This window comes from Stegodyphus dumicola, chromosome 12, assembly GCF_044657685.1.
Source record: "Stegodyphus dumicola isolate Sdum_Otavi_A_Nest chromosome 12, ASM4465768v1".
Lineage (NCBI taxonomy): Eukaryota > Metazoa > Arthropoda > Arachnida > Araneae > Eresidae > Stegodyphus > Stegodyphus dumicola.
Window position 1 is genome coordinate 83,925,871 of NC_140779.1, and position 14,038 is coordinate 83,939,908.

Below are 14,038 nucleotides of genomic sequence, written 5' to 3' on the forward strand. Positions count from 1 at the left end.
CTCTGAATTTCATAAATTTAATCTTTCCTAAAGACTTAGTAAAGATATCTGCAATATTTGATTCTGAATCAATCTTTACAATTTCAATTACTCCATTTTGAACATTTTCGTGAACATAATGGTATTGAACTTCTATGTGTTTTAAATTTTTAGTGAAGTTCCCATAATTAGCAATGGCCAAAGCTCCTGAATTATCTTCATAAATTTTAATGGGGTGAGTTATATCAGCAAAAACATCATTCGCAACATTTTTTAAGAAATTAATTTCTGTCACAGCCTCAGATAGAGCAATATATTCAGCAAAAGTGGAAGATTTTGTCACACAATTTTGCTTTTTGGATTTCCAAATAATTGGTAGTAATTTGAAGTAATAAGTAAATTGGTAACTAATAAGTAATTTGAATTACCAAATAATTCAATAACAAACCCAGTAGTTGACTTTCTGTCAACAATATCACCTGCCTAATCAGCATCAACATAACAATTCATAATATCAGTTTTAAGATTTTTACTATACATTAATTTTAGATGTTTTGTTAAGTACAAATACTTTAAAATTCTCAAAGCGTATTTGAAATGTGTCTCATCATGACAATTTTGAAATCTACTTAAATAATTTACGCTGAAAGATATGTCTGGTCTAGTACCATGACTAATATATAAGAGTGCTTCTATTAGATTTCTATATTTGAGATTTTGATTTAAATTAGATTGGCTTAGTTTAAGATTAATCTCCATTGGTGTATCATAAAGCTTTGAATTTTCAATACCATACAGTTTAGGTAAAGATTCAATATAACGTTCCTGACTCAGTGTTAAGATATTTCGAGGGTTGGAACTTTAATAGTGGCAACTATTTATTTACAAGGAATACAAAAGTGATTCATGTCACTATGTTTTACAGTCCTTCAATATAGTCGCCAGCATTGTGTACAACCCGTTTCCAACAATGTGGAAGTCGCAGAATACCTGTAGCAGGGCCTGTTTTGTTGATAGTTTGAATGGACCGATCTACTGCCGCAAGAATCTCAGGAACAGTTTGGAAGCGAGTGCCACGAAGTGGTTCCTTCATCTTAGGAATTGAGTCATAGTCACAAGGGCTTAGATCTGGGGAGTATGGTGGATGGTAAAGCACTTCCCAGCCCCATTGCTTGAACAAATCAGTCACAGCTTGTGCTGCGTGCGGCCGAGCATTGTCATGCAAAATGAGAGGAACGTTCTGCAGAAAGTGTCGCCGTTTTTTTCTCAAAGCTGATTTTTTCTCAAGCTGGAGATTGTGCTCCAAAAATGAGCAGTAATACTGTGCGGTGACGGTCTTTAGTGGGGGAATGGTATGCATTAGGATGACACCATCACAGTCGCACACGAGAATCACCATAACTTTCACATTGCTGGGGTTCTGACGAAATTTCGAACGTCCTGGTGACCTGTGATGACGCCATTCATTTGATTAGCGTTTCAGTTCTGGCTGGTACAATCGGGTCCAAGTCTCATCAAGCGTAATGATACGGCGTAAAAAAGCATCTTCTTCGCATTCATAGCGCTCCAGGTGGGTTCTGGCAGCATCGTATTGTAGCCATTTCTGCATTTCTCTCAATTGATGTAACCCATCGTGAAGCAATTTTTCTCATGGACAGGCATACTTTCAGAATGTGCAGCACAGTCGTATGCACTAATCCTGTTTGTCCGGCCAGCTGACGAATCGTTTGGCAGCGATCATTGTCCATTAGTGTGGCAACAGCTTGCACGTCTGCATCGCTGACACTCGGACGACCTAGCTGCAGCATGTCTGCCACGTTTTGGCGTCCTTCATTGAATGCTTTCACCCATCTTGCTACGGTTCTATAAGGCAATGCAAATTCCTCGCAAGCCTCTTGAAGCCCTTGATGATACTGTTGTGCTGTATGACCCCAGGCACATTCAATTTTTATTCAACATCGTTGTTCTTGTTTTGAAAACATCCTGACAACACTTACTTTAGACCGCGAGCTAATACAAGGATTCGTTCTTCGCGTCACTCCGCATGTGCGTGACGTAGGCAGGACTAGTCTTTTTGCTGAGAGGTAAGGTAGGTATGTAGTTTACGTGTGGTATACACAATATTCTTTGGTTTTGTTGCGTAGCGTTTTTTCAGCTTGTTGCCACTATTAAAGTTCCAACCCTCGTACTTTTCTCATTATCATATTCAATATCAATTCCAATGTAGCTTTTTACTTTATTTAAATCCTTCATTTTTAATTTATTATGTAGTTGTTCCTTAATATCATTAATTACCTGAGTATCTTTGCAACATATCAACAAATCGTCAACAAGTAAAAGAATATATACAAATACATCATTTTCAGATTTTACTTAAAGACAATAATCATATTTACTTCTATGAAATCCTAGACTCTCAGTATACTCGTTAAAACACTCATACCAAGCACGAGGGCTTTCTTTCAACCTATATAGTGCTTTCTTTAATTTATACACTCTATTCGAATTATCATTATAGCCTTGTGGTTGTTTAACATAAACTTCAGACACAACATAACCATTTAAAAAGGCAGTCTCAACATCCATTTGATGAATATTTAAATTATACTGACAAGAATATGAAAGTAACACTTTTAAGGTTTGCATCTTAATGACAGGGGAGTAAGTATCCTCAATACTATCTTTTTACTGGAAACCTCGAACCACTAATCTAGCTTTCAAAACATTACCTGTTTTCTTTTGAATACCCACTTCACATCTAGAATTGCTTTATCCTCTGGTTTAGTCACTAGTGTCCAAGTGTTATTTTTAACAAGACTGTTCATTTCACTGTCCATTGCCTCTTTCCAATGTCCAGCCTCACTGCATGTTGTCGACTCCTCAAAGTTACCTGGAACTGTAGCAGCACAAAAATTTGCACTAACATAGTAGTACCCGAATTCTTCATGAAATCGAACTGGTGGTTTGATTTGCCTTCTTGGTCTCATTCCAGTTTTTGTTTCATCTTCATTTATCACACTGTCCTTGGAGTTATCATTGCTCGATTCATATGGCACTTCTTGAGGTTCATTCTTCTTATTTGTATCATCATTCTAATCTTCATCATCACAACCTACGCACATTATGTCTTCTTTAATAATGTCAACATGCCTGGCAACTATTATTCTGTTATTCATCAAAACTCTATATCCAACTTCTGTATATCCAAGTAAAATTCCAAATTCTGCTTTTTTATCCCACTTAGACTTTCTCTTTTCTTCTGGTATTCTTACATACACTCTACTTCTGTATAATTTCAATTCATTAGCAGATGGTTTCCTACTGAAAAATATTTCATATGGTGTCTTCTTTACAACAGTATTTGTTAATGTCTTGTTTTTCAAATAAGCAGCAGCTTTAATTACTTCAGGCCAATAACGTCTGTCAACTTTTGCTTCGGCTAAAAGACATCTTGCCATATCCATTATAGTTCTGTTGTAACGCTCAACAGTATCATTTAATTCATGTACATATGGTGGGCATGACTTTATCTTGAAACCTTTTTCTCTTGCAAATTTGTATGTCTTGCTATTCATATATTCACTACCATTATCACATCTTAGTTCTTTGATAGTCTTCCTTGCTAAATTTTGAATTTCATTTACATATTCAATTAAGCAATCAGAGACTTGATTTGATACAATAAATTTTTGCCTACGTGCTATAATCATCAATAAAACTCATAAAGTATTTCTCACCAGTACATCCACTTGTTCTGTGAGGTCATTTACATCTGTATGTATAATCTCCAGAATATCTTCTGCTTTTCTTATATTATTCTTGAATGGTAAATTGTGCATTTTATTTTCAATACATATGGCACACTTTATATATTTGGTTTCTATTTCTTTAGGGATCCCTTCTAATAGCTGATCTTTGCACATAATTTCCAGATATTTAAAATTTACATGTCCAAATGAACGGTGCAATTTTTCTTTTAACGTTAACTTACTGTTTATCAAATTTGTAAATATTTTACTATTTTTAACATAACTCTTTACTTTATATAATCTTTCTTCTTTTTTTGCTATTGCTACTAATGAACCATTGACATCATATATGTTAGAGAACTTTTCTTTTGAAACTATTTTATGATTATCAGTAATCTTCAAATAACTTAATAAATTTGCTTTCATTTCTTTTACATAAAATACGTTCTTCAATGTTACGATAGATTCAGATTATATACAGGAAAAGAAACTATTATATTGCCAACTTTTGTAGCTTTCAAATCCTTCCGTCACCGACTTTCACTTGAATAGGATCCTTCAAAGTGACTTGCTCTTTGGAATATTCATCACTGTTTATAATGTGGTCTGTGCATCCGCTATCCAATAACCAATTGATTTCATTTTTATTCGTCACAGTATTTGCACTGGAACTTGTCATGTTACTTTCGATAACAGTGGTGTGAAAACTATTGCCTTGATGACTGTTTATTCTATGGTTAGAGTATGCTCCATGTTCACAATGTCTACTAAAAGCACGACTATGTCCTCGATTGTTTGAAGAACTTTGATCACGATAATTAGTGGAGCCATTACCACGATAGTTCCTTTGATGGACATGCCAACAATTCTTTTTAATGTGACCTGGTTTTCCACAATTATAACAGACATTCCCTTGTGGAACCGATTTGCTTGTTTCAATTTTGAACGTATTTGATTTTTCTGCTGGTGCACAATCTTCATAATAATTTTTCTCTTCAAGTAATTTTGATTTGATTTTGCTCTTTAGGTAATCGACTGTTCTGTCCTTCTCTGGTAATACATCTATTAAGTCACCAATGTGACTGTAATTTGAAGGTAATGCTCTTAGCATATAGTTCAATTTTTCTTGTTCCGTTACGGTGGCGCCGGCATGTTTGTTTCAGTTCGTTCACATACTTCTCAAAATCATCGAAAAATATATTTACATCAGGATAATTTTTCAGTTTCACACATTCTAAGTTATTTCGACAAACAATTTGTAGAGATGTTGAAGTTTTTAAATACATTGCATCAAATTTCATAATTATATCAAATGCAGTCTCACACTCATGAATATATTCCAATTGCTTGTTTGTTATAGCGCCATAAATGTAATTTGTAGCTAGGATATCCTTTTCTTCCGATTTTTCCACATCATCATTTTCACTGACTTTTCATTGAACCACATCTTTACACTTTTTAAATTGAAGAAATTTCATCATACGCACTTTCCAATTAAAATAGTCCGAACCATCAAATAGTGGTATGCTGATATCGCTGCTTCTTGTACATGCCATTTTTACGCTAGTACCGGTAACTTTTAAAACAAATTATTACTAAATTCTTCATTCATATTCACAAACCACGAGAACTGCTACCATGTTAAATAAACCGATATCATATGAAGAAGCAAGTTGAAAAATAAGAAATGTATCTTTTCATATTTTTTATTGAAACTTAACAACACGTGCACAACATTACAATGGCATCCATAGCTCGCACGCAGAGGAGAAAAAACTTGGTGTTGCCAATATGGTAAATGTAAATGTACCAAACTAACAATAGTCCTTTCACACCTGATTGCGAGGTTATGTTTCTAGACTTAAAAAAAAAATATTCACCAGCACAAACAGCCTTTAGAGACGAGTGGCCAGCAGTGCCCTAATATATGCGTTCTAGACCATGGGCCCTGAGGTGCAATGAGCATATGCCCTGTACAAGTTGTCAGCTTGTTGCAGAACCTCCGGTGTTTAGTCCCCAAGCGAACTTGATACTCATTTTATTGACCCACTCTTGGGATGAAAGGCTAAATCAACCTTCCCCAGCCCGAGGATCGAACCCCAGACCTGTGGTGCAACTGCTCGACACACTAACCGCTGCACCACCGGGCCTTTTCTAGAACTCTAAAAACTTTTTGTTCGAGAGAAAAAATTTCCACAAACTGTCTGTATACTAAATAGTCAGAGGGATTGTTCCAGCAAACTTGGCCACTATGTAATATTGGGTTGATAGGTAAGTGATTACAAATTTTAAATAAGAAAATAAATTTTTACTTGAAATTATAACTTTATTAAATTAAATATTGTTAGTTTTTCTCGACAACCTTTCAGGCAGTGTTATTTCATGTTAAAAAAACTGAATTGAATGAGATTTTTACATCTCATCGTAAAAATTTTAACGTTTAAGGGGTTCTGTGTGGAACGAAATAAATAGAAATCTGAAGGAACAAGATCAAGGCTGCATGGTGGATGTGACAACATATCTGAACTTAGCTTCAATAATTCTTCGCAAGTGACAAAAAATGAGTGGGGCTTTGCATTATCATGTTTGAAAACAGCACCCTTATGATTTGCCAGTTCTGCCCACTTTTCTTAAACTGCATTGGTTTGGTAAGCTGTTGAACATAGATGTTTAAATGAATTGATTGTTTTCGTGGTAAAAGTTTAAAGTGCAAATTCTCATTACAGTCCCACCAAACTGACAGTATAATCTTTTGGTAAATCTCAGCTCTTGGTATTGTCTGCCTGGTTCATACTGTTTCACCCATAATAATTTTTAATTAGCATTGTTATAAACTATAGTCTTTTTATTGCTAGTATTCAGTCATTTCAAAAACAGATAATTTTTTTTTTCATTTTTGAACGTAATTGCAGATGCTAATACATTGTATGAAATGAATTTTCTTAAGCTGATGAGGAACCCATAAATTAAGTTCCTTAACATAGCCAAGCTGTTCATTATTTTTTAATGCATGTGTGTGATATATTGAGCTTCTGTGCAGTCTCCCGTATTGTGCTACGATGATCTAAATTAAATTGATAATGGCTTTCATCAACTTTACCTGGACAGCCAGATCAGTGCACATTTTTGAGCAAAAAATCACTCAAAAAGGAAAATTTGGCAAACCAATTTGACATTACCTTTCTTTCAATTTTTTCCCGTATACATCACATAACTCCTTGTTTACTTATGATGCATTCCTGCCTTTTCAGAAATAATACAATAAAATACATCTGAAATGCATGTTTTGTTCTTCCATTTTTTAAATTAGTAGAATGAATAAAAGTGTGTAATTGATTAATGCAATTTTCTTATGAATTAAAGGTGGAAGTCTGAACAACACATTGAAATCTGCGATCAACTTAATTGCCAACTCGGTATATAATTATAGCAATGCAGAGTCGTGATTAGAGATAAACACCTGTTTTTTGTGAAGTTCCTAAAAGTCTTTTAAAGGAGTGGCCCATATTTCCAAAGCTTTTTCTGTGTTTATTGCTATATCACAAATCATCTTAATCTAATTAGGAATTGGAAAGAAATGCATATTCTAAGCATTTTAAATATAGGTAATCATATTCTTTAGGATAATATTTTATGCAAATTCATTTCATTATCGCAGAAAAAATTTCATTCATTTATGACTTCCAAAATAATGCATCAATAAAAAAATAAGTTCAGGTATTTAATAAATTATTGTTAATGTATATTCATAAATATGCAGGGGATGTTAGAATTTATTTTGGAAACTTTCTAAAAGTAAAAGGATATTGAAGAATAATACAGGAACTGTAACATGGGTCTAGTTTGCCCTTCCTGACATTTAGTAATGCGAATGCCCCCTGATATTTTTCTTTCTTCCATCTTTGGTTGAATTCTTTTGATTTTGCCATCCAAAAAGGATTATTTTTCATAAATGTTAATTTAAGATTTTTTTTAAAGTTGCATTATGTTGCAGGATTTAAAAGCTCTCACTGATGTGATGGAGGAAGATATGGCATTTCTCGATGCTTTAGCTGCTAAGTGCAATTTAGGAAGGCATAATCATGCAGAAAATAACTTCTTTAGGGAGGAATTTAAGGTTAGAGAGACTCTACCCCAACGGTCTACTGAAGAAGGTAATTTAATTGATTTATACATACGATTTTATAATTTTTGATTATTGTGAAAGTACCATCAGTAGTTTTAGTTACGTTTGTTGCTTTATGTTAATAATAGGGATGAGGCATTTTAATCAAATCAGTATCTAAAAAAAGTTTTTTTCAAAAAGTTTTATTATGATAGAAATGGTGACAGTTATAGAAAATTTCAAATTTTATCATTCAAGTGTTAGTCTGTGTGAGAAACCATGCCTGAAGGAACTAAAAACTGGAATTTGGCTTTTAGCCACCATACATGAAAGTTACTTCCAGTTTTGCTCCATGTTCATGACATAACGTAGTGATGGTGTGATACTAAGTTGAATCAATGGCACTGGTTTATGTGGGTTATTCTCCCTCATTGCTTAATGCAGTTTGTGCTAGTGTACTATGCAGCAGTGGACGCAGTGCTGTTTCTAAGGGCTTTGATGAAAATATTATGAATAACTCATTTTATGGTGTTTTTGCTCTTAGCTCTAATGTCTCTTCTGTTGAGTCTAAAGTTATCAATGATGAAATTGCTGGACTTAGTTCACAATTTTTTATGCTAGTTTGTAGGCTTAGTGTCCTATCAGAAGTATAACGATCCTAAAGTTTAAAAAGTTTGCTTTGAGCCAGATTCCTTTTTGAATTATGCAGTGCCTCAAAGAGAAGAATAAAACCAAGGCTTTTGAGAATGAGTACAATTCTTTAAAGAATGATTCTTCTGGTAAATCTGATATTAGTAATATTCATAATAAAAGGAAATGTACCCATAGTGATATTTAAATTGAATTTGTTCAAAAACCAGTGAAACAGATAGAACTGTTAGATTAGGTAGAACATATGATGTATTATGTACAAAAAATAAGTTAGACATTCTTAATAATGCAAACCTTGTTAATTCCAACATGTCTAATACCAATATTTGTAATATAAACCTAATGTGACATTCCTAGTAATTCTAATGGTTGTATTAATAATGTTACCAATGTTGTTGATTTATAGTGTTGGTGATGATGTGTTATTAGTCACTGATGTGTAAAACTTCCCTTGAAATTAGTTTGAGCAGGCCATTAAATCCCCAAGAATGCTGTCAGTCTGACAAGTAGGGATAATGAACATTTTGCCACACCTGCAAGGCTTGATAACTCAACTGCAATTGATTTAACTTTCCTAATATTTATGTTAATGCTTATGTATTTTTACATTGACTGGAATTGACGTATATACTGATTGAATTTCAAAAAAAATTTTGGTTGTAATTTAAGCCAAGTTAATAGTATTTTTAAAAGTAAACTTACAATGCTTAAAAATTATGACCCTCATGATGTGAAACAGGGATAGCTAACCAATGGGATGGCACACGAGAAAAAAATTTGGGCACAGCATTATTTGAGGAACTTTGGTACTTACTACAGTAAAAGTCCAGAAATCCGCAAAGCCTGGAACCAGAGGTTCACAATTCCATACAATTCTGCTTTAAAATGCACCTATCCCCATCTTTTGGAGAATTTGCACTTTTTGCATTACCGTCAATGCAAATGTTTACGTTTTTCAACGTTGCAAGCAGTAAAATCATGAGTGCATTTCTTATCTGTAATTGTATTAAAAAGGGCTGAAATTTAAAATATTCTTAATTTATCCACAAAATATCCAGATAAAATAAAAGGCAGTACTAAATAATCTTGTGAAATAACAAAGCTTAGAAAATACAACAACGTGAATCGTGATCTTGACAGAAGAGTTGTTTAAATCGTCTGCTTTCTTACCTCAATGCAGGAATTAGAAGAGAAAAAAACTTTTATCATGATGTTAATAATTCATTATTATTCGGTAATTATGACGTCATTATTTGGTAAGTAATTTTTCTTCGATATTTCATACTTAGTGTTGCAGTTTCCAAAACCTATAAACTGAATGTTTATATTTTGAGAGGCAACGCGAATTTCAGGAGTTGGCAGATTTCAGGTTGGCGGATTTTCGGTATTTGACTGTATCAGCAATGTCAATTGACACTTGACTACTTTAAAAAATATTTTCCTTGTTAGCAGTGATTGTGGCTAGCTCTGCCCTTTTATCCAAATGAGAGTGAGGATGTACAGGTGATGGGAGGGGTACAAACTTGTCTACTTTGTTTTTGTTTGGTGCATGCATATGTTGGCTGTAATTACAAAGGGTTTTTTAATCATTTTAAAACTAATTTCATTAGCGCAATTGCTTGCTTAAGTGTATGTGAGTTATATTGTGTAAAGTATTATTCAACATGACTAGCTTGAATTAAAAAAAAAATTGCAAGTTAATGTATTAAAGAATTTTAGACTTGGTGTACTGAGGAGCAGGGCATGATTAATAATGGTGCTAAAGCGGTGTGCATTCTGCATTCTGGAACAGAGGTATGTAGAATATTGTCTATGAAACGGCATTACGAAACAAATCACAAATCTCTTTGTTAAAAAAAGTGAACCAGAACAAAGAGAATTTAGTGCCTGTGCAATTAAAGAGAGAGAGAAACAGTCGACATGTATGATTAAATACATTAGCGAGGAACGTCATACCAGTATTGCAAGTTTTGCAGCTGCAAATATCATTTCCTGACATGGTAATCTTTTGGCAAGGGGGAATTTTTCAAGGAAGCCTGGTTACCATCTACCCAATCACTTTTTCAAGATTTTGAAAATAAAGATAAAATAATTCAGCACATTAAAATTACTTCTTTATCAAGAAACACAATAAAAGGCAGAAGCCTAAACCTGTTGGAAAAAAAGAACAACAACAACAAAATAATATCAAGTACTGTTCCTTTATATTTCTGTATCTTGATGAAAGTGGTATTTCAATCATATGTAACGAAATATGCTCTTTTATCTGTTTTTGCTCAATATTATGTAGTGTGCAACATTTAGGAAAAATTACGATGACATTTGCCAGCAACAATATACATCAACAAGCCTTGTGTGCAAAGGATGGTTTTTGCCTCTCTTGCTAATATAATGACCAGAGTCATAAATAATAATTAACCTCATATCATCACAGGCTTCATTGCTTCAAGGCAAAACAAAGCAGTGATCATTATGATAGATCTCATTTATGCTTTTGAAGCTAAACTGAAAGTTTTCAGTAAAGATATTGTTTCCAAAATTTACAAGTATTATTTCCCAAACTTAATATATATATATATATATATATATATACCAATTGTTTCCAAAATTTACTAGTATTATTTCCTAAACCTAAGAAAAATATACCAGCAATTTAGATTTACATTAAAAATGAGACCAAGCAAAAGCTGCCGAAGAGTTTTCTTTGGTGATAAAAAATTATAATCAAGGATTATTAGTATTATAATTATAATCAAGGAATTTTCATTGAGGTTTTCCCAATTTACACAATTATTAGAAACATTCGCCTGGCAAATGTCTCTTCAGGATAGCCTGCCTACACTTGCATGGTCATCTGAGTTTGATAAATACCTGATAACCACTGTTGTAATCATTGTCAGTAATTGCAATTATTTTAATTTATAAAGAAATTCTCACACTTTCAAATGGGTTCACGTGACAGATAATCACCATGAAAACATCTACATTAGTATAGTGCAATTGTGCAGAACTCTGTTTGCAAACTGTGTTAACTTGAGTTGTCTAATAGAAACATTTGTTAAAAAAAAAGGTGATTTTTATAAGTTTCTGTATGCCTGGATTACCAATATCATCTCTTGATAGCCTTGAAGGCCATACATTTTCTTTTCAGGAATGAGTTCAGTGTTCCATGATTGGTTTGTATATGGAAATAATCTTTTTCATTGAAAAACATTGTGGAATAATATAAACTATTGCAAAGTTACTCAAATAATTATTAATATTTTAATCAGAAAATGAACCTTTATCAAGAATTTTAATTATGTACTTCTCCAATGAAATTTTATTCATGTTCTCTTAATAAATATAAAACTGATTTTTAAAAACCATAATCTTGATCTTTCCCATTAAGTCTAGGCTTCAGATTTTGATTCAATTAAAAAAATTTTGTTATTATAAAATAAAAGTGTCTTCTTTTATTCTGATGGGAGATACTTGTGTACTAATTAGTTTCATAATTCTTACCAAATTAGCTTTTAAGTTTCCCTGAAGATGATTATTTTTATAACGAAACATTTTAGTACTTTTTCAAAAAAAAACTATGATATTTAATGGAATTTATTTTTATATATTATAGAGATATTTGATTAGGTTTTATTTTAATACATGTTTCTGGTTTTCTTAGTAATTCACTAGATGTGACCATAATGTACAGCTGACATGCAGCATTTTTATAAAAACATTCTATTACTTAATTTTGTTCAACAGAAAAAAAAGTGTTGGATAAACGATTACTATTTCTGCCTATCAAGTTGCTTTTATTTTTCATTTGTGTATAAAACAGCTATACCTCCCCATTCTTTGTTGCATGGGTTAATCAATTTACACGATTATTGCTGTGCAAATCAATTTACACAGCAATGTTTTATGTATTAAGATATGTACTTTAAAAACACAGTTTTAATATTTTATTAGTATCAATAATTTTTCTGGTTTTTGTAATTATTGCTTTTTATTAAATTTTAGATTTCTAATAGAGAATGTAAAATATTCTTTTATTTCTAAATCTTTTGTGTAGAAGATCTCAACAGAGATATAGATAATTCCTGTATGTTATATATTGTTATCAAAATCATCTACATATTTTTAATAATTCACAAATTAACTTATATTTTTATAATTTTTAGAAGTTTATCAAGTATTTTATATGTTTAGAAATCTTCTTACGTGTTTTTGCACGTTATGTAAAACGCTATGTAGACTTGGCCAATAATCTGCTTCATCTGGCTGCTGATATTTCAAGTTATGACTTAATGAAATTGCTTCTGGCAAGAGGAGTTGATGTTACTAGTAGGGATGAAAATGGACGAACAGCCCTATTTATTGCTTGCATGAAAAGATCTTTAGGTAATATTAAAAATATTTTGAAAGCATTTGTAACTGTTTTCTCCTTATATTATGAAAAATTTGTATGTTAGAACATCACCAAATGAGCTGAATATTTTTGAAGATAGGTAGAAATGACATATAGATATCAATGATTCCAAATATATTACTGTATTACATCTGTATTCAGTACTGGGTTACAGATTGCTTAATCTTATTGTCAGTTTGCTTGCAATATATTGATATTAATTTGTGTGTTCGTCATAAGAAAATGCCTTCATGTACAAGATTTGTACCAAAAAATCTATCATAAAGATGCTTCGTTGCTAAAGGAAGCTTCTTTATGTGCTCAAAATCTTTACGTTAATTGGTTATTTGTTAATTAATTTTTTATGCTAGTTATTAGTGTAAATTAGGGTTTACATGTAAAATAATTTTCGAGAATTAATAATCAGATAGTTTGGAAGGCTTGATTCGTTAACAGTTCCATGCATTTGAATGCTCCTGTTATTTTTTTCTTGTGGTTGAATAGAACAGTTTCTGATTTCTCAGGTGCATGTTGATTGTATAATTTTGAAGCCAGGATTCCAGCAAATGAATATGGTTTTGTAGTTCAAATTTCTCTGAGCTAAGATATTCATTTTGGTTTAGTATTTCAGTGTCGTCTACATGCATAGCAAATGTAGTGTTGGGAGTGTGTGATACATGTTTCTTAAAAAAATTTATATGGTACAAGTAAAGCTACTTAGGGTATGGTAGCTTGAATTTTATGGCAACCAGAAAAAGTATTTCTGTAGTGAAGAGCAAATATCTGTCTGTTAGTACCCTGTAATTTCAGTAAATATTTGTTTCAGTATTATACAGTGGCACTTCAATTTTCTGAATTTGCAATATATTATAATAAATGTTGAAGGTTTAGAATTTAAAATTAATGTTACTATTTCTTTTCATTACTAATTTTTCATTTCTTTTCGTTACTAATGTGGAATTTTCAGTTACTCAATATACCTTTCTGCTTCTTCAGTTTTGAGTGATCAACGTTCTTCTGTGATTGGTATGGTAATTATTGTATGTGTTCTAATGTTGGTTGTAGAACAGTATGCCCTCCAATTCTATTTTATATTTACAGTACACGTATACACTACTCACCGCTTATAAAAATCACTTCCTTTCCAAGTGTATTTGAGTT

At 32.3% G+C, this 14,038-nt stretch overlaps 1 protein-coding gene across 3 annotated transcripts in view; it reads left to right on the top strand.

The window, feature by feature from the left end:
- LOC118202847 (uncharacterized) overlaps nucleotides 1-14,038 on the top strand; it is an 82,779-nt gene that overhangs the window by 25,394 nt on the left and 43,347 nt on the right. For 2 of the 3 annotated variants that reach the window (XM_085806662.1, XM_085806664.1), the window contains 2 exons: nucleotides 7,723-7,882; nucleotides 12,679-12,870. In XM_085806662.1, coding sequence (XP_085662788.1) covers nucleotides 7,723-7,882; nucleotides 12,679-12,870 — 352 coding nt within the window. The remainder of the gene's footprint in view (nucleotides 1-7,722; nucleotides 7,883-12,678; nucleotides 12,871-14,038) is intronic. The other variant, XM_085806663.1, reaches the window with a different exon arrangement.